This window comes from Pituophis catenifer, unplaced genomic scaffold (assembly GCF_029215685.1).
Source record: "Pituophis catenifer annectens isolate HBS135680 unplaced genomic scaffold, rPitCat1.0.hap2 SCAF_3, whole genome shotgun sequence".
NCBI lineage: Eukaryota > Metazoa > Chordata > Lepidosauria > Squamata > Colubridae > Pituophis > Pituophis catenifer.
Genome location: NW_027256883.1, coordinates 54,238,913 through 54,265,057, shown reverse-complemented (window position 1 = coordinate 54,265,057; position 26,145 = coordinate 54,238,913). Strand labels below are relative to the sequence as shown.

The window sequence follows — 26,145 nt, the reverse complement described above, 5'->3', positions numbered from 1 at the left end:
ACATAAAATTTACACATACACATTCCATAAAAGTTACCATCACACGACTTTAACAATCTTTGAGTAGAAAAATGTAATTTCAAATCTGACTCTTTAAGGGCATGTTTCTTACATCACCTATTTAACCCAGAGGGGAGGAGATGCAGCTGATTCGGGATCCCGTCACCATGGGAACCATGGAGCGGAAGTCCTGGAAAGGGACCTGATCCTATAGTCGCGTTATTATGGCGTCACTAAATTCTTTCCGTAAACAAACGTGGGTATACTTTCCCACCCAACGAAAGCGCGCGCGCGCGTGGGAACCGCCTGCGAGAAGGGCGGGAGCTTCCTCATTCGGATACGCTAAAGCCGTTTTAACCCGTGTGGTGAATCTTTCCCTGCTTCCGGTTAACACCCCCCCCCCCCCGCTTTGAAGAAGAAACACTCGAGCTAGTGAATTCGGGTCAGGCGGGGTAGTGGACGCCGCGCTTGCGGGGGCTTTTTGACCGTTGCCTGGGCATTTTATCGGACCGCTGGGAAACCCCGCGGCTGAGCTCGAGCGGATCCCGCCCGCTCTCCTTTGTTGGGCGCGTCTCTTTCTGGAGGGGGCGCTGGCTTGACCCTGCTCCCGCATGTTTGGCCTCTACCCGGTGTGGGAGGCCGTGGCAGGGAAGCGGATGGCGCTGCCTTCAGTTCATAGATGCGTCCAAGTGAGTGAGGAAGAGCGTCTGGCCGGGGCCGCTTGGAGCAGCCGAGTTTCCCTCCACCTGCGCCAGCCAGAGAGGGTTGGATTGGAGTTCCCCTAATCCACAACCGTTTTGGGTGGGAAAGACAGACCGTTGTAGGCAGGGCAGAAGTTCTCAGTCTGGGCCATTTTGAGGCAAGCGGGAGGGGAGCTCAAGTGAGAAATGGCGAGGGTTGGAGTCCACCTGTCCCAAAGTTGCCAAGGTTGAGAAACAAGTTTGATGTAGGGCGTCGCTCGGGGCAGGCTGCTCCGGAGACCCACTTCGGGGAGAGAGAGAGGGAAAGACGAGCCGTGGGAAGATGGCTCCAGGGTTTTTACCCCAGAAATTCCCGTGTATCCTTATTCTGCAGATCACGCAAGGCGCTCAGTTTTTGACATCGCTCTTCAAAGAGCCAAGTCCGAGGCAATTAAAAAAATAGATACTTTTCCTTTCCTCCTGAAGGAAACAGTACTCCCCCCCCCCAATGATAAATGGGGCTGGGAATGTCATGTTGGGGGTATATACTTCACCAAAGCAGTACAGCTTTCTTTTTTTCCCTGTATCAGGAGTGTTTCAGCCTTTGGATAGCTGCGTGATTAGTAGGAAGGTAGCTTTAATCTTCTCCAGCAGTCTCCATTCCAGCCCCACCCTATGGTAAATTTTATAGCTATTAAAAATGCCTCCATTCTCTCCTTTTAAATTTGTACTCCTAGTAAAAATTATTCCCAATGCAAACCAGTCTAAAATGACATTTTTCTTGCAATTTCTTGCAATAGTAAGATAAGGGGGGATTTTGGGGGACCTATATCTCCCAAAATTTATACATGCTCAAATTAAATGGCTGCATAGCTGATTCCATCAAAGTTTCTCAGGGGTAATGCTACTCCTGGATATATATTTTATTTAGGAAAACCAGTAGTAAAAATAGTATATAAACATGTGTAGTAAAAGTTTAGAGCTGGAAGGGGCTGTTTTTACTGCTAATCTGAGAAACACTAATTAAATATTATAGCATATAGGCTTTGGGGAGCTCAGAATGCCCATATAAACTAGACCTGCAGAGTTTATACTTTATGATGTGAATAGAGAATGAAAGTGGAATGAATTTAAAATTAACAAAGTTTAGATAAGCAGCAGGCTAGCAGATGATGTACTGATTGAAAAGTGGGAATAAAGTGAAAAAACAGAGTTTTATATGATATGTAACAGACATATGTAGATGACTTGCAACATGCTTCTCACCTTAATCAAATTTATATATATGTGTATGTATGTATGTGTGTGTGTGTGTGTGTGTATATATATATATATATATATATATATATATATATATATATATATATATATATATATATGTATGTATGTATTAATGTCAGAATTAGAACTAAAAGATGCCTGTTGGGGGAAAACTTTCAATTATAGGCTTCAGTGATAATTTTACGAAGTAGGGACATTTTTTTTTTTTGAGTTTTGAAAGTATGTGTAGGTCGGTTCTTTAAAATGTTTGATTAAAACAAGGGCAGCCTTCAACAACGAAGGATGAGTTATTTTATACTATGAGGGTTACTACATTACATTAAATAACTAAGCTGCATTTACTTGTATGTTTATTAATTAAATTTATATGTCACCCATCTTTCCAATAAGTCAATTCTGGGCAACTCTGTGTTTTTAAACACAAGAAAAAATATTTCATTTTTCCAGCTCAATCAAGAAAATCAGCTGCTCCTTAAAAAGCTGAGGCATGTACGCCTAAAAAACAAGCAGCTGGAATATGATGTAGTGCAGCTGCATGATAAACTACATGAGCAAAAGAAGTGCTTGCCTGCCTGTGTCACAAGAAAAGAGTAAGAATGGCTATACCTCTAAGCACGTGCCTCTTAAGAATCTAAGATTTCAATTAGTAGTCTAATATGTATAAAGATTTAGCTTTTCGTCTGTTGGTTTGTTGATTAAAGCAATATTCGATTCAAGCTTACATAGCATCATTGATGAATGAATTTAAATTGAGGGCCACACCACGCACTTTTAGATATTCTTTCCTAAAGTTTATTTTTTTAAAGAATTCATATAGAAATATAATGCTTAAACATTAAGCTAAATATCTGTATCATTACCCAACACAGTATTTTAGCATAAAATACTAACTTTTGATAGATTCAATTGGTCTATAATTAATATTTGTACAGGTTGTAGCCCCAATTCTTGAAAGGTTTTGACCTATTTTAATTAGGACATAGTGTGGCATTTGCAAGGCCAGATTAGTACTTTTGTTATTTTAATGAAAGGCTCTTTCATTAAAGGATGAAAGGATTCTTGGTTTTTGCGGAATATAGGCAAATGGAACTAGGTTCTCTGCCTGACTTGATGGGATATCCTGTATGTCCAATAAATAGATTTTACTGGATTTCAGAATGTTTAGTTTCAGAAAGATGAACTTGGGTTTATAGAGTTAAATGGAAACCATATGTATGAGAATTGAAATTACAGTAGTTTGAGAAGCTGGCAGAGGCTTTTTAATCAATGTATACAATACTTAAATTGGAAAATATGGCGAATTTTAAACTAGCTTTCCTAAATGTCTTGCTTTACAACTCCGATCATCTTAATGTAGAGTAGCCATAGGCCTAAAGTGTCAAGGCATAATGAGAATGTAGTCACAGATTATCAAGTTAGAGACTACTATATACTTCAATTTATGATCACATAACTATCCATGTATTTTTCCTCTGATTATGTGTTTTTTATATAGATGTATTTATTTTCTTTGAGATTAAAAAAATATTTTAGTATTTTTTCTCAACATTATTGGATTTTTATGAGGATTAGATAACCTCATTACATTAGTAATATTTATTCAGTCTGAAGAAAGAGTAATTGGCTGTTTATTTTAGTGTGCAGATTCAAACAGAATTTCACTTGTACCATAAAGGTGATGGGGTTCATCACAAGGAACATGATGTACTAAAGGAACATGCCAGGTGAGTTTTGGAACCCTAGTCAAGCATACATTTTAGCAAATAATTTGGGTTCTTGATTAACAGTTCATACAACATTGTCTGCAAACAAAAGCCTTTAATGACACTACAACCACTCCTGATACGTTTATCCATAAATATATGGATCCATCTTCGAGTTATTTCTGCTCAGTGTTGAACCATTTGTTAATATATTTTATATTCTTTTATTTGATTGTATAAAAGTGTTCTGCTAGTTCCCCCTTCTATAACAGATGATAGAACAAAAGTTATATTTGTAGTTTATGTTTTTAATTACATATTGCCAAATAGAAAGCTTCCAAAGACGAGTCATCTACAGTTATAAAAATAAAGTTTTATAGTAAAACATTACCATATTACTGGTAAAATGCTCACTTTAAAAAAACCCCTCAATATTTTATTGGTCCATTGCTGGACCAGTGGACTGCAGCAGATGCATGGTTTTTTTATTTCTCCCAATGGGACACCAGTGGGTACATTATATCCCTATTCCATTGCTTGTGCAGTGAATATGAGAGGAAAAGAAACATGGATATGCAACAATCCAGTGGTCCCCAACCGAGTCTGTGGCTTGTTAGGAACTGGGCTGGGCCAGAAAGCTGGAGTTGAGCAAGCAAAGCTTCATCTGTATTTGCAGCTGCTCCCCAGTGCTACCACCTGATCTCCATGTCAGGTTTCGGTGCTATCTTAAATGAGTTTCATTTTCAAGCGCAATCTCTCTAATGAAACATTTTTATTTAAGAACATAAAAAGCCGACAATCCTGATTTCATTTTTGCAGCCAAACTGGCCCCTCCTTCCAACCCCCTCCTCTTCCGCTCTCCAACCCCAATGTCCCATTGGCCATCATGCAAATCCATCTCTACCTCCCGGCACATTCTTTTCACAGGAATGTAGCCCCCACCCTCGTCTCCCAGGAAACACTATCTGTACATACAAAACTAGGTAAAAGTTCATCTTGTTATGTCAGCGCTGGAAGAGAGCCTAATTTGGAACGCTGACACTCCATCTCAGATGGAGATCAGGCATGAGATTTTCATAGGAGCACAAACCCTACTATAAACTTTGCGTGTGAAGGATATAGGTTGTATACTCTTCCTTCCCCTCCTGGTGCATGGAAAACCTGTTTGGTCCCCAGTGCCAAAAAGGTTGGGGACTGCCGCAACAATCCACTGAAGGAAAAGATGTTGAAGAACAGAGTACAACAAGTCAAGTGCAAGGGAGTCCACAATGGGGATCCTACACAGAACGTCCGTTAATTAGAAGCAGCCAAAGTGTGGTGAATTGTCCAGTATTAGATTACTGATTTTGAAGGAAGATGATCTCAGGCATTCAGAGACTTAACCATGAATAAAAAAGTGATTGTTGCTTGCAATTCTTGCATTACATGAGAGGTGCTGAAGCAGGGAACTTCTACCAGTTGGAGGCTGTGTTGAGCACACACTATACAGATCACCAGGCCATCACTGTGGCTAAAACATAAATAGCTTCTATTCTTTTTCAGTGAACGTTTGTATAGATACTCATTTTTGGAAGACTAACGATTCTTCTTTTGCTTCCAGAGTGCTTCAGATGTATAATGAACTGAAGAAAAGGTACAATAAAGAAGTCAAAACAAATCAAAGACAAAATGAAACAGTTGCAATGCTGTCTGTAAGCTTTAATCATTTGATCACTTTGACATAAACTAAAAAAAAATGAAATCTGTTTGGTATATATAAAATATTAGTAGTACAGTATTTTTGTATCTATATATATATAAAAGCGAAAACCATTCATGCCGTAATCACAAAATCTCCAGAACCGTAAAACCTACAAATTTGAAATTTGCCACATATGTTCATCTTGGCTTCTAGGTGCTCATTAAGAAAGGATTTTTCGAAATGACCATCAGAGCATTAGTATTTCCTATATTATGATTAACACGCTCTGATGCTAAGGAGTTCTACTCCCCCTCCCCACCTCAAAAGAAATCTGTTCCAATGCAAAACAAGCAGAGGAGAGGAATTTCACTTTCAGTTTTACTTTCACAGCAGGAAGCAGCTTTAATACAAAACACTTGAGCTAAGCCATGGACAGGCTCCTTCCTGTCGCCTCCTTGCTCACACAGCAAATACTGTTTCACTTTCCAAACAGCTCTCTGATGCTAAGGAGTTCTACTCCCCCTCCCCACCTCAAAAGAAATCTGTTCCAAATGCAAAACAAGCAGAGGAGAGGAGTTTCAGTTTCAGTTTTACTTTTACAGCAGGAACCAGGGGATAGGATAGGGGAGGCTTCTGTGGGACAAGGCTGAGGGAGAGAAGGAGAGGAGAAGCCGATCGTAATTACTCATTAATTTTCAAGCTGTAAGTATTGATTTATCAAGCTTGATCACATAGTTTTATAGTGAAGCACGGGTATCCAGCTAGTGTTTCATAAGCATATTGCAAGATACATTTATTGGTCTGTTTTTCATTCTATTGCGGTTTCATTCTAATAAGAAATTGTCACATGTACAGTATCTCTGTCCATCACTGCTATTAAAGTTAAATGACAATGTCATGGAGTATCTGTGTACAGACAATGTTTATTGCATTGCGTTCTTGAATTCTAATTCTTTCAAATACTGAAAGAACAGTCATAAACTTTCCCTTTTTAAGTTAACATGATAATCATTTGGATTGAAATGATGTAGGATAATTTAATTTGACCTTTTTATGATACATGTCTTATTTTTAAGTGTGTCTCTGTCTCTGTCAGTGTCTGTATACCTACCTACCTACCTATCTATCATCTATCTATCTATCTATCTATCTATCTATCTATCTATCTATCTATCTATCTATATATATATATATCTATTTATCTATCTTCTTGTCATGCTCTTGCTTTAATCTCATATCCAGCCCATGAGTGAGGCAGTCTTATAATGCATGCCATTTTGCAAAAATATGTTAGTGGCATTTATCATTTCCAAGCTTGTTTAAATAGGACAATGACTCTGTGACTTAAAGAATATGTGACCCTTTAAATAAAATTTTATGTTTTAAAAGTATGTTTAAGAATGTGTTACTTTTCTTGTTCTTTAAAGTTGTTCAACTATTTAAACAGGGTAAAATTAATGATCTGGAACACCAACTTCATTTAGCAAACCAAAAGATAAATGCCTTGGAATATAAAAAAAAGGACAAATTTGTTTCAATTCAGAGAAGAATGTCATCTGACAAATGTATGTGCAAAAAGAAGGGAAGCTGTTCCTGCAAATATTTAGGTAATACTTTTTTCCCCTCATATATCTGGTTCATTGGCTCTTGATCTTGTGTTACTTTTTGACATATTCTCGTATATGACTAAATGAAAATTAGAATTTTCTAAATGTTTATACTGCATAATCCCAGAGTCCCAGAAACAGAGATGCTTTCTCAGTTCAGATTGTTGGGGCTGGGTGAGCAGAAATTGATTCAAGAACCTTCCCAATTCTCTTCTCTGCTGCTAAACTGGGGGGAGGGGGAGGGGGGAGACTTATACCAGCTCACAATGATAAGAGGAAAAAACAAGCAAAGATTTCATATATTTTTGCTGTGCTGTACTGTACAGATTTTTAAGTATGGTTTATTTAAAAGCAAAAAAAGAAATGGAAATCTTCTAGTCTTATTCATGAGATGGTAGAGACAGCATATGAGCCTTAGTATGCTGTGGTCATATTTCACAAAAATTTCACCTCTGCATGTACAGGTACATTGTTCAGTGAGAGATGTAATGTATATTCATAGAAAGGAAGGGGCAAGGCAGCAGGATCCACAGGATTTAAGGAGCTGCACCTGATTCCTTGATAGTCCATGTGCCACTCCTGAGCCAAAGATACTACCTTAGAGTCTATAAATTGAAATCCAGTAGTTTGAGTACAAGATTGCTCTTGCATTGAAAATGCATATAATTAACCCCCTCCAAACAGACTTAGCAATTAAAAAAACTTTGTATTAAGATGCAAACATGGCTTAATGAAGTAGTACCATAATTATATTTCGTGTAATCTCCTTTATTTAGAGCAAAGGTGGGGACCTATGGCCCTTTTATGACTTGTGGACTTCAACTCCCAGAATTCCTGAGCCAGCAGCAAGTCATAAAAGAGCCATAGCTCCCCATCCCTGATTTAGAAACTTAAATTTAGAATGAGAGGAATGCTTACTGTTGTTAAGGAGAGTTGATGGTATGTAGTGTTTATTTTCAGACTAGAACCAGGAAATAGACCATCACTTCTCATAAAGTTTACTGGCTTTCTTTCTGTCAGTGTAACCTATATTATAATAAGAGTAGGTAGAAGAGATGTGTATTGCTAGCGAAGAAGTGTTATTCTTATCACCTTATAGAAAGTGCTGTCAATAAATTAATGATGTGCAATTCTGAATAGATTTTTAAATTATCTGGTACATATCCTCTGTGCAAATTTGAATATATTGTAAGTGCTGTTGCTAACCCACATCATTTTTTCCCCCGTATTTTATCTGTACTACTTCTCTGGCCTCTGCATTACATGAACTGGTCTTTGCTGCTGTAGAGAATTCTTTGCCTTATACAGCCAAAATGTTTTTCTGTACTTGGACCAGAAACCCATAAAACAAAGGGAAGGACTTAGTTTTTGGCCTAAGACAGGACTAGAACTCCCAGTGTCTTGGTTTATAGTGTGATTGCTTAACCCAGGGGTCTGCAACCTTAAACACTCAAAGAGCCACTTGGACCCAATACCCACAGAAAAGAAAACACCGGGAGCCACAAAACCCTTCCTGTGCCTGACTATTTCTTGAGTGGCCGCAAAACTAGCATATGTAGTTGAACTAAACATTTTGTTTTCTTCTGAAACTTTTCTTTTCTTGGATTTATCCATGGTTGGCCTATTGGAGATTGAAAAGCTCAATAAATCGCGTGCCGGCAGGTGTTGCACATTGGTGGTTGTGACGCATATTTTGAGTGACAGGGAACCGCAGCAGAGGGGTGAAAGAGCCACATGCGGCTCCAGAGCCGCAGGTTGCTGACCCCTGGCTTAACCACGCCATTAAACTTCATACTGTTAACATTTCCCCCAAGACTTTAAGACTGACAACTGCTTTATACCACTGCTTGCAGATCTAGGGTTTCCAGAGTCTTGAGATTTTCTCTCTTCCCAGCTGCTTTTCCTTTGATTGTCTCATTATTCTGAATTCACTGTAAGATACTTTGACTCTTCAGCAAATAAAATCAGATGATGGTAAGACCATAAAACTGAAATTGAAAAACTGTATTCTCAGGTCTTAAAATTGATACAGTTCCTAAGAGGAAAATCTGATTTTCAGAAGTGAAAACAATTCTAAGATACAGTTAAAAAAAATAAGAACATAATTTTTATCTTTTAGTGACTTTAAAGAGATTACTTATTGTACTTTAGACCAACTGCTTTTTGAGACACAGCGACTGAAGATGGAAAATGAAACACTCTCCAAAGAAAGAAGAATGTTAAAAAATGAGCTTGCGGCATTAGATAAGGTGGGTTCTTTTTTTAAAATCTTGAGGCAATGTAGAGAAAGCTTCCATTTGCAAATGGAAAATGTCTGCTATGGAAGATAAAGTTCTGTGTATTTCGGACAGTTCTTTGAAAACTTCTAAGTGCAGGGTGTGATACTGTATAGGATGAACTCATGCTATAGATTATAATATGAAGATGGATAATAAAAAGTCCTAAATATATAATCCTTTCATCTATGTACAGTCAATTCTATTTTCAAATAATTTCTTGTTATTTTAAGATTGTAATATATCTGTTAAGAGATACTGTATACATCATTTAATTTGGACACTATGTTTATCTGTAGAAAGGAAATTTGTTTTATGTCTTTGTATTTGGAACCTTAGAAATATGGTCAGTTGAATTCATTATTTTAACTGATTTTATACACATAAGTACAATTTATAAAAACAAAACACAGACTTTTATAATTAAGGAGTTAGTATTAGGGCAGGAGTTGTAATTCATTCTTACAAATGTAGGATTCATTATTACAGCTGTAGGATTTGATAACAATTTCTTCAATTAGCAAATATTGTAATTATTCGAAGAGAGGATGTTCTTTGTAGCAAGGAGCAAAGTTTGAGACAAAGTAATTCAGAAGTAGAATTTAAGTAAAATATTTTCTGTCATAACTTTTCAGGATTTCTTTGATGAAATAGAAGACTTAAAATATGCTCTACAAGAAGCCATAAAGCTGAATACCCACTATGAAAAGTGTTTAAAACAGTTAAGTTCCACTTATGGAATCACTCTTACGTCAACGTTGACAGCTGGCAATCCTCGTACATCTTTATGGAAATAACATGCTCAATCAAGATGATTATTAAAGTATACTGAGTACACAGAAAAATAAACTCTCAACAGAGTAACTTCTTAATTTGTGTAATAAAATCATGACACCCATTTTTCATTTTGCATAATTTGTATATTTTTTATTATTTTTTAATAAATTTAGGACTGGCTTTAATGCCATGCTTAACTGGTTTAGCATTCAGTAAGTGAATGTGAACAAGGTACTTAAGCTCATCCGTTTTCTCTGTCTTCTGGAGGCATATATCTAAAGAGGAAAATAGAAGTAATTGAGTCTGATTTTAAACTAATTGTAGCACTTCTTTATGTTTGAACTTGGGGACCTATGTTTAGCTCAAACTGTGGCTTGTTCAATCTGAAGCTATTTCAAGGTTATTTTATAACTTAGATGTGTGGAACTTTTTTTGAAAATGAATGTGTGTGATATGTCCAGGAAGTAATTGTTAAAACAAGAATTTTGGGCTATATTCTCAGCCCATTTTTCCTTACAGTTATTGAGAGAATTACATGTAACAGGTGGTTACCAACCAGTGGTCCCCAATCTTTATGGCTTGGTGGCCCAGCAGGGGGAGAGAGGGGAACCAGCCCATGTGCGTCTGCCAACCATCATTTGCGCAAGTCGAGCTGACCATGTGTGCGTTGGCCAACTGCTCACATAGCCCAGTTCCAATTGGGCCAATAATTTAGGTCAGCAATTCTTATATTTAAAAATACATTTTTAAGATGATATACCTACAGAATATATGTATAAAAGAATAAAAGCTACATCGTTTACATTTTTAAAAAGGTTCTTAGCATTTTATGTAACCCGTGTGATAAGGGACATTATCAATTCAAACAATTGATTAAAAATGCTGTTAAAAACTATGGGACATTCTCTTGTTTGAACCCAAATCCTAGATAACATCAGATGTTGTCACAGTCATCTCATTGAGATCTGCCCCTATGGAGCCCAAACCTAAACAAATATGAGCTATTTTATAGGCAAATTATTTAGCAAGTATATCATAGGCTTACAAATGAATCATCTTGCTTATCTATCCCCATCAAGAGATAAATCATCTTAGTAGTTTAAAACGGGTCCCAAACCCCCAGGCTGTAGCCCACTACTGGGCTGTGGCCCAATTGGAACTGGGCTTTCTGTGCTCGGTACTGCCTGATTTTGGAACGGTTCTTTGCACCAAGGCGACACTGCTGCGTCGATTGCATCGGAATAGCCCGGCTCGCCCAACTGCAAGCCACGATCGCCATGGAAACGCCTAGCCGGTAGGAACCTGCAGAGCAGCACCTTAGGGATGTGAAGAGCCAGCAAGAATTACTCATCCGAACACCCCGCGAGGCCAGCGCGATCCAGGTAGGGATGCCCGCTCAGACCACGATCTACTCGAGCGGGCGAATGAGAGACGCGGAAAATAGCTTCCTTCGATTCCAACCCCGGCCGGGGTTGTATAACTTCCGCAAAACGGACGACTTCTCCGTAGATGCGGCGGGTGCGCACACACGTGCCTGGTGGGTGACCCTGCCTCCCTTCATTCATTGCCGCCTCTCTTTTCTTCCGGGGTTTGGTGGTACGGCTCCTGCGTCAGCTGCTCCCGACGGCCTCACGAAGCGGAGGCGAAGCTTTCCCACGGGCGTCTTTCGTTCTTGGAGCGGAAGATCCGCTGCTCCCCCCCGCCCCAATCTCCCTCCCTCCCTCCTCGGTGAGTTGTAGCAACGCTCAGAATCGCCTTGAACAGCGAGATGGGCGCAAAGAAATTTGACATCATCATCATCATCATCATCATCATCATCATCATCATAGCGCTGAAAGGTTGCCTTGTTTGCAGGCTCGAAGGAAGGAAAATAGAGGAATTCTTGTTGGCTGAAAAAGATTCGCCTTTCGATCACGATTTACGATTCGAAATGATTTCAGTTTTGTTTTCCGAGCTTTCTTCGCTGGGAGAACTTAAGGAAGTGCTGTTGATGCTGCTCCTCCAAGCGAGAAATGGGTCGGGTTCACGCGTGGCGCTGAGGCGTGATTTGCGTGGGTCGGTGTCACGCGTTTTGCATTGCCAAGCCGTTGCCGCAGTTCATCACGGCGGAACTTAAGCAAATCTCTTTTGGGCTTCCGGCGTTGAAGATGGGTGTTCTTTGTCAGATTTCATTTTCGTGACAGGTCACGAAGTAACGAGAAAAGCTTTGGAGTTTAGCATTAATGCTTTCAATGGGGTGGGTGGTTCATCCACTCAAAGCAAGGCGGAGGAAAATGAGGAGCTGCTCGATGAAATATTGGAAATTGTGCCCAGCAATCGCCTTGTGCTCCTTGATCTTCTTTTGGGAAGACAACTATGTTTGGCCCCAAGGTGTGCTCTCTACTTCGTGAAGATTTAGTTGAGGGGTGTCCAACCTTGGCAACTTTAAGACCTGTGGACTTTGCGAATTCTGGGAGTTGAAGTCCACAAGTCTTAAAGTTGCCAAGGTTGGACAACCCTGGTTTAGCTGGTCCTAATGAAAATTATGGTAATGCTGAACTAAGTTGACCCAGAGAATGTCAAAAGGTGTGATACAGTGACCTGATAAAATGATACCCCCCCTAAAATAGTTTATTTCAAGGAGTTAGAATTGGGAAAGAAAGAATGCTGTTTACTTTTAATAAGTACATATGTGTACTTATATGTCTGTGTATTGTATTGTATTGTATTGTATTGTATTGTATTGTATTGTATTGTATTGTATTATTATATTATATTATATTATATTATATTATATTATATTATATTATATTATATTATATTATATTATTATATTATATTATATTATATTATATTATATTATATTATATTATATTATATTATATTATATTATATTATTACCGTTGTTGTTAGTCGCGAAGTCATGTCCAACCCATTGCGACCCCAAGGACAATGTTCCTCCAGGCCTTCCTGTCCTCTGAAGTCCATTTAAGCTCACACCTACTGCTTCAATGACTCCATCCAGCCACCTCATTCTCTGTCATCCCTTTCTTCTTTTGCCCTGTCTTTCCCAGCATTAGGCTCTTCTCCAGTGAGTCCTTCCTTCTCATTAGGTGGCCAAAGTATTTGAGTTTCATCTTCAGGATCTGGCCTTCTAAAGAGCAGTCCTCCTCTAGGACTAACCAATTTGATCCCCTTGCAGTCCAAGGGACTTACAGGAGTCTTCTCGAGTACCACAGTTCAAAGGCCTCAATTCTTTGGTGCTTAGCCTTTCTTATGGTCCAACTTTCACAGCCATATATTGCAACTGGGAAAACCATAGCCTTGACTATAGCACTTTTGTTGGCAGGGTGATGTCTCTGCTTTTTAGTATGCTGTCTAGATTTGCCATATAACAGTAACAGCCAATTTCCTGGCAGTCTGGTTTGCTGCTTATCAGTCCCTTCCCCCTCTCTTGCAATTCCCTCTGCAGAGCTGGCTTCCAAGCATGAATGCTGGTGTCTGAAAAGGGAAAGCACTGTATTAAAGGCACACACACAAAGAATGTTCAAAGCAAGGGGCATAGTTTTGCATCAAGGAAGTGAGTCTGCTCAGAAAGGAGGAAGGCATTTTCTGTTGGCCTTCCATCCAATCTACATTATTAATCTTGGTTAATGGTTATGGAATAAGAATTGCCTTAGAAAATAAGGTGAGATTTTTTTGATGGTCTCTGGAAATAACTATCAATTTGGCTGGACTCCTTTGACATCCTTGCAACCTACATAAAAAGCATAAAATGAAATGAAAGAAAATGGAATGTACCACAGCTATAGTAATGAATAGAAATTAAATGGTTATTGTTGCAGTATTGTATTAATTTAAATATTAAATGATTTACAACTGTTCTTTTGATAGTTACAGAAATAGTACCGTATTTTTCGGACTATAAGACACACTCCCCCCCCCATAAATTAGGTGGAAATGTCTGTGTCTTATAGAGTGAATGTTGCTGATGCCCCACCCACCCGCAGGCCCCCACCCTTCGGCCTCTGCCTCCTGGAATACCGATGATCAGCTGTTCCAGGCTGCAGGGATTGCCGCCACTTATCACTGTCTCTGTGTGCCCCATTTTCAGCCTCTGTGTGTCCTGTTTCTGGCCTCCGTGTGCCCCATTTTTGGCCTCTGTGCGTCCCGTTTTCTGCACGTCCCATTTGGTGGTGATAGGCAGCAACAGCAATCCCCGCTGCCTGAAACGGGCTGAAAATGGGGCACACGGATCCCTGCAGCCTGGAACAGCTGATCATCGGTATTCTGGGAGGCCGATCCAACTGCCAATCAGCTGTTCATGCTAAATCAGGCTGTGCTGAAGCTGACCAGGCTGTTTGCTGTTTGCTGCAAGGAGGCAAATTGCTGGGAGATAGAGGCAGATTTCCCCCCCCCTTGTTTTCCTCCCCAAAAGCTAGGTGTGTCTTATAGTCTGGAGTGTCCGATAGTCTGAAAAATATGGTAAATTTTACTCTTTCAGTTCTATTGCTCAGTGATGAGCAGATAGTCCCAAAGGTGCTTTTTCAAGAGGCACCTGGACTTTCTGGTTTTTCTTTGAAGACTTTTTGCTTCTCATCCAAGAAGCTTATTCAGAGCTGAAGATAGGAAGCGAAATGTCTTCAAAGAAAAACCAGAAAATCCAGGTGCCTCTTGAAAAAGCACCTTTGGGGCAACCATGACCTGGATGACTGAGGATCTCCATAGATATTGAGGGAGTAGATAAAGCACTGAAAAACCCTTCAGGATTTCAGTGAAAAACTCTTTAAGTGTGAAATGAAGGATGGCTCTTTTGGGTAGAGAAACGGGCACAAAGCTAGAGTAAGGGCTCACATGATGGAGATTTATAGTACAGAATCAGAAAATGTCTGGTATGTAAAACAATTTATGGTCAACAATTTTGAGATCAGAATAGCCTGGTTTAAAGTTGATCAGCTTTTGATCCATTCAGAATAGTTATTTTGAAGCCAAAAATTTCAATTAAAAAAAAATATATCACAAATATTACTATTTCTCAGTATTTTTTTTAAATACACATTTTGGTGATAGATATGTCTTTTTAGTATAATTCAGTTATTTTATTTGGTAAATTTTAAAAACCTGTCATTATAAAATATTATAGAGTAATGCCATGCACTTTGGTTAGAAGAATGAAGCTATACAGTATTGAATTCAGTGGGGCTTCTAACCAAGTCACTTTTAAGCAATTGTGATACGTTCTTATTTATTGCATTGTTGAATTGGGATATATAAGTGAATGAGGCTGATAATGTAGTTTGTATTCAGTACAGGCCCTATAAAATTTATTTCCTTGTTTCTTACAGGTCTTTTTGCTGATGAGAAGAACCACATGAAATACACAGTAATGTACATTTGATTTAGGACATGAAAAAAGGGACATTGGTGATACTTCTATGGAAAATGCGCTGCACTAGGCTGAGATGGCAATTCTAGGCTTAAGTTCTATGAACCATTATTCTTTGAGAAAAAGAGGCATTTTTATGCTGAAACTTATTTGTTTTACTCTGACAGTATTCATTTTCTGTGAATTTTTAATTTATTATGTAGTTATAATTCAATGTCATTGGCCCAAATTGAAAAACCAGACTCTGGGGACTAACAAACAGAATTCACATTCTGTTTTGAAAACCATCTTTTTATCAGATCCTCATTTGCTTGGTAGAATCAATGGACATTGGTTGGACAAGCTAAGGAGGTAGGAGCCAAAATATCAATAACTTGTTGCTCTTAGTTTGTGGAAGCATTTGCTGCATGCTGAATAATTAAAGTTACAAATCTAAACATTTATAAGCTGATCATCTACCTTCTAATTTATTGAATGTTGATTCGGTGTAATATTGCTAAAATCTCGGTGTAGTTGCTCTCATAAGAAGGGAAGAGTGAATCTTATAATTCATTGAGCAAAATTTCCCACTCATTATTTGAAGGAACAATCATTTTAAATATCTTCTTATTCATTTCATGTTGCTTTAAAACCAAAACAGTGTTCAAGAATACAGGTGTTCTGCAATGTTTGAAACAGCTTAATACTGTGATTTTAAAATTATTTATTTAATTGATTTATATAGTCACCCATCTCAGTACATGGCTCTGAACAGCTCACATGAAAACAAATAAAGATTTATAGACATATAAAACACATAGCAGCCTCATAAAATAGCCCTCAGCACAGCCAAGAAAATATTTAATATACATGTGTTGCATAATAAAATATTGTTATTTCTCATAATTTTACAATAGTTTATATATGCTGATTTTTTCTTGTTTTATAAAAGTTGAAAGGAGATGAGAGGGAGTTATGCAGGAGGCAGAGGGCAACTGCTCATGGGGAAAGCAGCCTTGAGGTTTAGTATCAAAGTTGCTTTCCAATTCCTTGTGCTCTGCCTCATAATTTATTTTATTTTATTTTATTTATTGGAATTTGTCAAACAAAAATGAGAACAAGAATAAGAGAATAAAAATACAATTAACAAGGACGATAGGCACGTTAGTGCACTTATGACTCCCCCCTCTACTTATTCACACCCCCTCTACTAATCAGAGCCCTGAAACACTAGTTTCAAATTGTGGTTGTTGAGTGAAGCAATCACATGGGCTTAACAAGCAAAGCAATCACATCTTAACGACTGCTTCACTTAATGACCACATTTCCAGTCCCAGTTGTAGTATATCAAGGACTATATTTACTAGCATGTTGTCATCATTCATGTTGTTGTATATTTTCCTGAAAAATAAATCATGTTACAGTAGCCCATCACCAAGTTACATAATTTTGTCTAACTGTCCTTCTCAATCTCTTTATTACACTGTTAATTTCTCCGGTGTCTTCAAGGTCCAAAAAGTTTCCATTTTATATGGTGAGGTTTTTCCCCTAATAAACTTTTCGTCAGTCTTCCCATTCTTGCTGTAAGTCACAGAGTCTAGGTAGGTGGTCTGCTCTTTTTGGATGTCAGGAATTCACAAGTAATTTGAGAATGTTTGCTCCCTTTTGAATTTGTGTCGTAATAATGGAAGTCACTATTTTTTTTTCTGCTGACTAACTCTGGGATTATAATAATTTAAGGTGTGATTATTTCCTTTCTCTAAAATGTATATGTTCCACCCTTATATTAGTATATTAGTAGTTTAACTGGTCTTTGGGCGTACCAGGCCATTTTCAAAGTACCTTCTTCTATTTCTTATTTGACAAATGCAATTTTCCCAACCTTCTCTTAGATTCAAAATAGCACTTTTTGAGTGAGTCTTTGTTGTTCTCCAAAGTAAGCAAAACCCTAAAACGTAGATGTTTGTTCATTTAGGTTATTAAAAATGATATCCCATACAATGTTAAAAGAGAAGGCCACTCCGTATCCAGCTACTTTTAATCCAGATTTTATACTTGCTTCATAATATTTGTAATGTTAATTAAAATATGGTGGTTTTATATTTTTTTCTCCTGCTAGGGAATGGCAAATGGAGAGGGCCTTCCAAACTGCCCTCTGGCTTCTGCAGCCAGAAATAGTCTTTATCCTGGGCGATATCTTTGATGAAGGAAAATGGAGCTCTTCCCAGGTTTGTGTTCCTGAATTGGTCTCCTAGCAAAATAGATGCTTTTAATAAGTGAATAAAAGCCCAGGGCCAGGAGTAGTTACAGTTCTTTATTAGAATCTTAATTACTAAATGAAAGCTGTTTATAATTATGGAAGCATTGTCAGTATTTAAATTTATATTTATAGATGGTACTTTGCACAATAGATATGTCAACTGAGAGAATACTGGCAATGTTGATATCTGTTCTTTTAGCACAGATAACTTTTGTGTATTATTGCAAGTTTCTATAAATTGCATTTTAAAATGTGCCTTAACAATTCCCATTTTCTGGTCCTTCACATCAACTCAAACGCACCTGAAATATTTTCTTAATTAACCATTTTACTAAAGTATTCAGATAATTCATGTACAAATACACACACACACACGTGTGTGTGTGTGTGTGTGTGTGTGTGTGTGTGTGTATGTTTGTGTGTGTGTATTAGGAAAATGTGGACAAAGAAAAATGCAGATGAAGTTTGTAGGTTTGTGAGAAGGAAAAAACCAAATTAATGAAGAAATAGAATAGAATGAAAAATAAGAAAAAAGAGCAACTGTATAAAATTGAATTTGACAGATTTGCGATTCCTACCAGTAGTAGTGATTAAATTCAACAGCAAGAGGATACCTGTACGTTATTGACCAAGTGTTTCTTTTAAAGTGAAACACTCTTTAGTTTTTCCCTAATGATCAGTGTAAAATTCAGTAGATGTCTTGGGTAGATTATTTTTATGGCATTGAAGCCAAATTTATATTCAGAACACTGTTCAGAAAATGAATTGTGGTTTGGGATAAATTGGACACATTATGGACAAATAGGGCTAATAAATAAAAATAAAATATGTAGAAATTTATGTTGAGTTGAAAAGGTTTTTTATGGTTCTAAAAATTACTCTAATATATTAGTATCTAAACACTCAACAGCCCTACATGGAAAAAAATAACTTAATGCAAGCTGCTGTATTTAAAGAAATTAACTGATGTCTTTTATCTTCTTTTGAGATTTATTTTTTCTGAATACAATGTAGGAAATAGTTTGTTTTCATTTTTAAAATATAAAAATGAATTTCAATATAAATATTATGGAATTGCTTGCTTTATCTCAAGGCATTGTCTACTGGCCCTTTATTCTTAGCAAATTCAGGAATAATAAAAACAAAAACTTTAAAATAATAATCAGTATGTATTTTTATTTAAACAAGATTCTAGCATTTAAATTTTTAAACATGTTTTTTTGCAGGCCTGGTCAGATGATGTGAGGCGCTATCAAAAAATATTTTGGCATCCAGACCACACAGAAGTAGTTGGTATTGTTGGCAATCATGACATTGGCTTTCATTATGAGTGAGCATTGTGTTAAAATTGTGGGATATAGATTAAAATATTGGTTTGTAGTGAAGATGGTCCACTTTTTACAAACCAAATTGAAGATGGGGAAATTTTGCTCTAATTCAATCATAATATGTTTTCTACATGCTAGGAGTTATGGTGTTTATTACGGTATAATGAAATGCTGTGTCTTTTATTATACGCTCCTAGGATGACATCATTCAAGTTGGAACGTTTCTCTAAAGTTTTCAACTTCTCTTCAGAAAAAATAATAACTCGGAAAGGGATAAAGTGAGTGTAACTTTTTTTTTATTTACTGGGATTTTTATTATTGTGCCTGGTCTTTGTACCTGGGCATTTACAGCAAAACATTAGTTTCATGATGGCATCACATTACATTTTATTTAAAACATAAACATATTTTTAAGGTTAATTTTTGGCTATCCAGAAAATATTTTTAATGTATTTCTGCTGAAAGGGTAAGAACTATTGCTTGTGATCTGTTTTTTTTCCCTATCTGGTATTAATTTCTTAGCCATATAAAATAATTAATTAATAAAATTTGTTGTAATTCTGCTCTTAATGTTTGGGTTTTAATTGAACTGCAGCCCTTTATATAGATACGTGTATTCATTTCCTATTATTATAAACAGTATTTTAAAATTCTGCATTGTTTAAACTCCATTTTTATATCACTGTTAATGCCTAGTAACCAATGATACATTGATTGGGTTTTGCCAATCAATGACAGAGAATCATATGAAGCTTCAGTGTTAAGATCAATATTTATGATTATATGTATCCACTGTGAGGATTATTTTTCTTCCTTGATCATTCACTACTTTGGGCAGGTTCTGAGCAAACCCATGGAGAATTCTCCTCTTATTTGTAACATGGCCCTACTTGTCTATTGTAACCCAAAGGTATTATGTATAGTACAAAGAAGTATCTGATGGAAGGAATTTTCTTCTGCATCTTCCCAGGCCTCTTTGGAGGATAGGAATCCACTTGAGCGCATTAGAAGTATATTCAGTGGGGAAGTCTTCTTATGATGTGTGGATTTACTTTCCAAGATAAGGATATGGGATCTTCTAATTTATTGGCTGTAACTTGCATATTTCCTTCTTATATTTTTAGCTTTCTTATAGTGAACAGTGTTGCTCTTGAAGGTGACGGGTGTATAATTTGCAGAACAGCAGAAGCCAAACTCATTGAACTTTCCCACCAACTGAATTGCTCATTGAAGGTAGGCATATATTGATTTTTGGGAAAGCTTATCAAGGTAAAGAACAACTCCTCCAGAATTATTTTAAACTAAGCCCTTCCCAAATTATTATTCACAAGCTTTCAGCAAATCTCAGTCTTTTCCTCTAAAAATGATGTGTTCTCTTCATTGAAATGAATGAGAAAGTTCTTATGGGTGAAGGTTTCTGTCCTTGGGCATTGGGAAAATCAAGATGAAATTGTGGATATCAATAGAACAGCAGCGCTATCAAACCTGCTGTTCTTTTAGTATTGTAATCATCTTCAGAAATTTAGTAGATGGAGAGAGAGAGTCCTTTCTAAATTATACTAATTTTATTTATGGATTTCTCAACCCTACAGCACTTCCAAAAGTAAATCTTTGATATAGCAGGGCTTACCTACTATTTAATTAAATCAGATAGTTTGGTATTTGTTAAATTTATAAAGAACTGAAGATGGCATACTTAGTGCTCTTTCCTCTGTAACAGGTTGAGAGGGTAACTTTGAGCAGAAGGAAAAGCAGTAACTGAGTCTATTGTCAGACAAAAGAAATTTGAGTTAGAGACAGAATTGTAATTTAAGAAAGCATCTCAGGCCTGATCTCCCCCCTTCCCCAGTTCCCTTGAAGATAAAGGGAGGGTGGGGAGAAGCATATTCACATTTGCAGATTTTATTACCTTAACCTCATTAATAAAAGTATTAGAATTCAAAAATTTGATTTCCTAGTCTGATCTATCTTGAAGGGCTGACACTCTCAAGTGCTTATGACTGCTTTCTTCTTTTGTGTATTGTATGCATAGACATTGCTCTAAAACCTCCTGGGAGATTTCTGCTAAAATATACTTATACATCTTGTAGACATTTTCTGCCAGTCTCTGTATGTAACTCAAGTGGTACCTAAAACTGACTCACCCGTTCTTTGAACATGAAAGAAGAATCTTCTTTTAGAACATCCAATTTTATATAGCTGCATCATCTCCTCAATTCTAATGAAATACTAAAAGTTTTCCTTAAAAACCATGACAACATTTTTATTGGTTGCTCTGTGTAAGGTACATATTAAATAATTTCTGATTTTTGTTGGCAGGAACAAAATCAACATAAAAAAAGCTGTAGTAATGTGGATAAGGTCCCAATCTCGGCTCCAATTCTATTGCAGGTAAGTTGATAGAATGAGATCTCTGTACTTTATTTGCCATGGATATATTGAGAAACTTTATTTGGAACTATATTGTACTTTTCCTTCTTCTCAGCATTATCCTCTTTACAGAAGAAGCGACTCAGAATGTACAGGAGAAGATTCTGTTTCCCTGGAGAAAAAGAATGACCCCTTTAGAGAGAAATATGATGTGCTTTCTCAGGAAGCTTCCCAGAAGGTATTTTTGTTTTCACCACAGGCTTTGCATTACTTAAGAGTTAACTGTTGAGTTGTGTTAACAAATTTTTTTTTCCTTTTTTTAGAAGGTACACAGTGAAATTTCTTTTTTTAAGGAAATATTTACACACAAGTACAATCACAAAGTAATCTATGCAAGAGGGGCTTTCCTTTGTCTTCAAGACATCTTGAGTTTGGGAGACATTCTTCCTCTTTTATGAAAAATGACGGCATATTGTTGCATTGTTAAAGAAAGATGCTGAACCATATGTAGGAAGTTTTGTCTTTTACTGTATTTGCTTACAAAACATTTGCCAGTTTTCAATGATACAAATCTATTTAAGGAAGACCTAATTTGTGCAAAGCGTAGAGTCTACTTTGCAACCAAAGAGCCTACTTTGTAACTTTGTACTAGGAGTCAAAATTGTACACCTCTGTTCTGTTGGATTGCAGGTGATGTACATGTTAGGGATTCTGCTTCAGCTTCCTGAAAAACTCCCTGTAACTCCATCTGTCTAGGCCAGTGATGGCTAACCTTTTTGCCATCGCGTGCCAGGAGAGGGGGGGCGGGGGAGGGTTGCGCGCGCACATGCCCATGCGCATGCAACCCCACCCACCCCCGTTCCTGGCACATGATGGCCTGGTAGGCCCATTTTTCTTTCTTACCTGGCTCCAGATCCTCTCTATGCAACTGGGAAGGGCGAAAACAGCCTTTCCCACTCCCTTGGAGGCCCTACGGAGGCTGAAAGGGCCCATTTCCCAACTCTCGGTGGGACAGGAAGTGACATTTTTTGCTGTCCCCAGCCTCCAGAACTTCTCTAGGAGTCTCTAGGAGCCTCTCTAGGAGTCTCTGGAGGCTGGGGACAGCAAAAAAGTCACTTCCGGTCCCACTGGGAGTCGGGAAATGGGCCCTTTCAGCCTCCGTAGGGCCTCCAAGGGAGTGGGAAAGGCTGTTTTCGCCCTTCCCAGATGCATAGAAAGGATCTGGAGCCAGGTAAGAAAGAAAAACGGGCCTTCCCCACCCACCTCCAGGCCCTCCAGAGGCAGGAAACAGCCTGTTTCCCTACTTCTGGTGGGCCCAGAAGGCCCGAAAATCAACTGGCCAGCGCGCGCATATGCCCCAGAGCTGAGCTGGCGTGGCCACTAATATGGCTCTGCATGCCACCTGTGGCACACGTGCCATAGGTTTGCCATCACGGGTCTAGGCCATCACATTACTAATGAGTTCTAATGAAGAATCTTGATAATGAAGAATCTATTGAGGGATATCCTAAGGAAAATATATATTGTATCTTTAAATATAGGTCTTGTATGTTTCACTGCCTACAAATAGACAAAAGGGTAAGGAACAGGCTAAGTAGTGTCATTCATGGTGACTGAGTGTAAATGAAGCTTGGGTATACTGTTCAACTGCTTCCTGATGTGTCATGAAAGCAGTGACTAAATAAACCATTTATGATGTGGAAACTATTGTCCCTGACTTCATTCTCCCAAACAACCTAAATAGCTAAGATTAAACTATGCTTGTTAGGCATTTGCCAGAGCCTCCAATTTTGAACCAAAAAATCATGCAAGACATTTCTGCAATTTTGTCTCAGTCTTTGTGGCTCGAAGCTCTGCTGGGTGGGAAAGTTTGAAATCTGAGATCTAACATATCTGAGGAGTACCATGAAGCAAAAAGTATTTTAGCTTCAAGCATATCACCCCTAGCATGCTTATTTGTTCATGATATGCCAGAGTGAAATCAACCATTATGTAATGGTTCCCCGAGCCCTACTAAGTCAAAGATTCCTGTGTAATGCTGAACCATTCTTCTTTCAAAGACATGTTGGACAAGTGTTTTGGAATCAGCTATGTGTCAAAACTGAGTTACTTCTGGTATTACTGAGGCGATCCGATAGTACTTTATGGATGGATTGATAACAACTCTAATAAATTAGTACTGATTAAAATGACTGAGGGGAAACTGAAAGCAAGATGTGCTGTGTGGTGAAGTTATTTCTTAAAGTAGAAATGGTAACAGTGCTGTTTTATTCCACTTTATAGCTATTGTGGTGGTTTCATCCTCGATTGATTCTGAGTGGCCATACCCATAGTGCCTGTGAAGTGCTTCATAATGATAACATTCATGAAATCAGTGTTCCATCATTCAGTTGGAGGAACAGAAACAATCCTAGTTTCATAATGGTAAATTTAAATAATGTTTATTTTATCAGATATTTTTTCATAATATAAATCAACATAGCAATCAGCTATTTTCTCAGACTGATGCTACCTGTAAAAAAAAAAAAAAAAGCAAAATAGAACAGCTTCTTCCATCCTCTCCAAAAGTACACTTAAGTTGAATACAAAGCACCCGCTTTATAAAGCACATACACATGGAGAGCCGTCTAGCTTGTAGAGTGCAAAGTAAGGTTTATGGTCTACAATTCTAAATGCAAGCATATTTAGTACGTTTCTATAAAGAGGATGCAGTGTAAACAATCTGACTACAACAATCATCAGTAGTCTGCAACAAACAGTATCGAGACTTGTTTTTGCTTGACTGATTTATTCACAAGACCACCTTTTCTCTCTGGGATTCTTTGTTTTTCAAAAGTGCAAATTATATTATAGGGCAGCAAAATTCTATTCAGAGGAACTTAATTCACAGTTTGCTTTGGGTATACTAGATTACAATTCTTAATAAACCCGGAGCACAAAAAAAAATCTTGCTTCTAAGCCTTGTTTTAAATGATGCTATTTTCAAAACTGGTTCTACGCTAACTTTACTTTTTCGGCTCCTTGAGCTTCAGGAAAGGCAAAGCAATTATAGCTCTATTGTAATTTTTAATTCATAGATGAAAATCTATCTCATTTTAGGTAACATGACTTTAAACTGTTCTCACCTATATTTTACTTAAAGTTCTTAATTAACAAATAATCTAGCAGGTCATGTTTGTAGCACTCTTGACATGTGGATGCTTACCTATGGGGCTAGATTATCCATAATCCCATTCCCTTCCCAATTCTATAAGAATAGAGCTATGTTGTATTTTATTTCATGCAATTTCAAATGCTTGGTTTCCCCAATTATATAGCAACCATTAGTATAATTAAGGGTTTTAAGCTGTTAACTATATAAGTCTTCCCTTGTCTGGTCAAACAACAGCTGTTGTGTTCTGGAAGGTCCTTTTTCACATGGCACAAAATGTTCCCACAGGGCAGTTCAGTGCTTAATTGCAAAACAACTATCTTTAGAAGTTTCAGAGTTGTCTGCATCTCTTGAACCATGAACAGTTGAAAGTACTGCTACTTTAAGAAGAACTCAGCTTCCCTCTCCCTTAATAGAATCTTCAGTATCTACAGCCATTTGCCTCAGACCTTCTAAACTCTTGCTTCCATTTTCCAGGGCAGCATAACATCAACAGAGGTCTCGCTCTACAAGTGCTTTCTTCCATATGAGAACACAGTAATAACCATTTACTGTACAGCAGGATCTGTGCTGGTGGTCCTCATTCTGGCTCACTTTCAGCCCCATCTTTCCCCTTACAATTTTGTTCAGCGTTTAATCACTAAGTATAAAGCACTATGAAAAGTCAGACACTTGGAATCAGTCACTGACACACCAAAGCTAAAGAACAATTCATCAGACTACATTCATGCCAGCAAATGCGTACTTGAATTGCTAGCCCAAAGGCAAACTGCTCTTACAGACAGAAAGCTCTAGACAGTTGATAGGACTTTTTTTTTAACTACAGGATAAAGTAACTGCTTCATGCTGTACAAAAATATTGTAATCTACAATCAAACGAATGGTTTTCTTGCTAAATTTTTTTTTGTATCAAATATGTATATTAAAAGTTTGTAACTGTACACTAAGCTCTACAAGCCTCCTTTTGTGTCTGCACTAGTGCCCTATGCTGTTAGAGGCTCAGTCTTTGTAATAGAAAAAGAATTTTAAAGTGTTATTGCTGCATGACCATCTGAAGTGGTACTTCATTTCCTTGATATCAGCAATACAAGATGCAGTTATTTTACAGCAAGGTATTACCAAAACAGAAGCAAAACATAATTATAATAGCTGACATAATTTTCTACCCTCACAAGTCACTTTTAAATTAGATGTAAATAGTTTTAGATGGTAGTCATGTGACAGCATCAACAACAACAACAAAAAAACCTTTGCTAATAAGTTTGCAGAGTATTGGCAAACCAGGTAGAAAACTGAAAAGAAGCCTCTTGCACATTCAGAATAAGGGTGTGCACTCTGTATCCATGAACACATGGACTGAAGCTTGGTTGAACATTTCCCCTGGAATAAGATGTAAACTACTACTGTTAGATTCACACAGAGTTTTTATGGTATGACTCAGTTTGCGTGACTGACTATTTCCCCCAAGAGAAATAAACTTTATCAGAAAACTTTGCATTCCATTCCTAAATGTTTAAGTCTTATCTGATTAATAGCATTAAAAAAGTGCTTAAGTATGCAACTTAAAAAGGCATTATAAATTAAGCTGTAGAAATTTATAGACTTGGTTTTCTTTATCTACTTATATAAACTTTAAAGAGAATTTTATTCAGTAAAGAAGAGTTTAGGTTAGCCTTCCTCAGCATGT

General features: G+C 37.5%; 2 protein-coding genes across 5 annotated transcripts; both read left to right on the top strand.

Annotated features, from left to right (window-relative positions):
* Nucleotides 1-286: 286 nt before the first annotated feature.
* LOC139315895 (uncharacterized protein MCAP_0864-like) lies at nt 287-10,131 on the top strand. Of its 4 annotated transcripts, none has more exons than XM_070942389.1 (8): nt 287-386; nt 1,271-1,358; nt 2,409-2,551; nt 3,599-3,685; nt 5,265-5,355; nt 6,793-6,952; nt 9,104-9,201; nt 9,864-10,131. In XM_070942389.1, the coding sequence occupies exons 2-8, from the start codon at nt 1,356-1,358 to the stop codon at nt 10,023-10,025; spliced, it is 744 nt and encodes a 247-aa protein (XP_070798490.1). In that variant the 5' UTR covers nt 287-386; nt 1,271-1,355; the 3' UTR covers nt 10,026-10,131. The 4 variants fall into 4 exon arrangements, with proteins under 4 accessions (XP_070798490.1, XP_070798489.1, XP_070798488.1 ...); XM_070942388.1 differs by having other exon boundaries at nt 287-442; XM_070942387.1 differs by lacking the exon at nt 287-386 and adding an exon at nt 453-689.
* A 1,477-nt stretch (nt 10,132-11,608) lies between these two features.
* Nucleotides 11,609-25,330, top strand: MPPE1 (metallophosphoesterase 1). The gene is made up of 10 exons (XM_070942384.1): nt 11,609-11,733; nt 15,330-15,721; nt 17,469-17,577; nt 18,836-18,939; nt 19,135-19,215; nt 20,062-20,170; nt 21,257-21,328; nt 21,423-21,545; nt 23,591-23,731; nt 24,936-25,330. Exons 2-10 carry the CDS (start codon nt 15,447-15,449, stop codon nt 25,116-25,118), a joined length of 1,197 nt encoding a protein of 398 aa, XP_070798485.1. The 5' UTR covers nt 11,609-11,733; nt 15,330-15,446; the 3' UTR covers nt 25,119-25,330.
* Nucleotides 25,331-26,145: the final 815 nt, after the last annotated feature.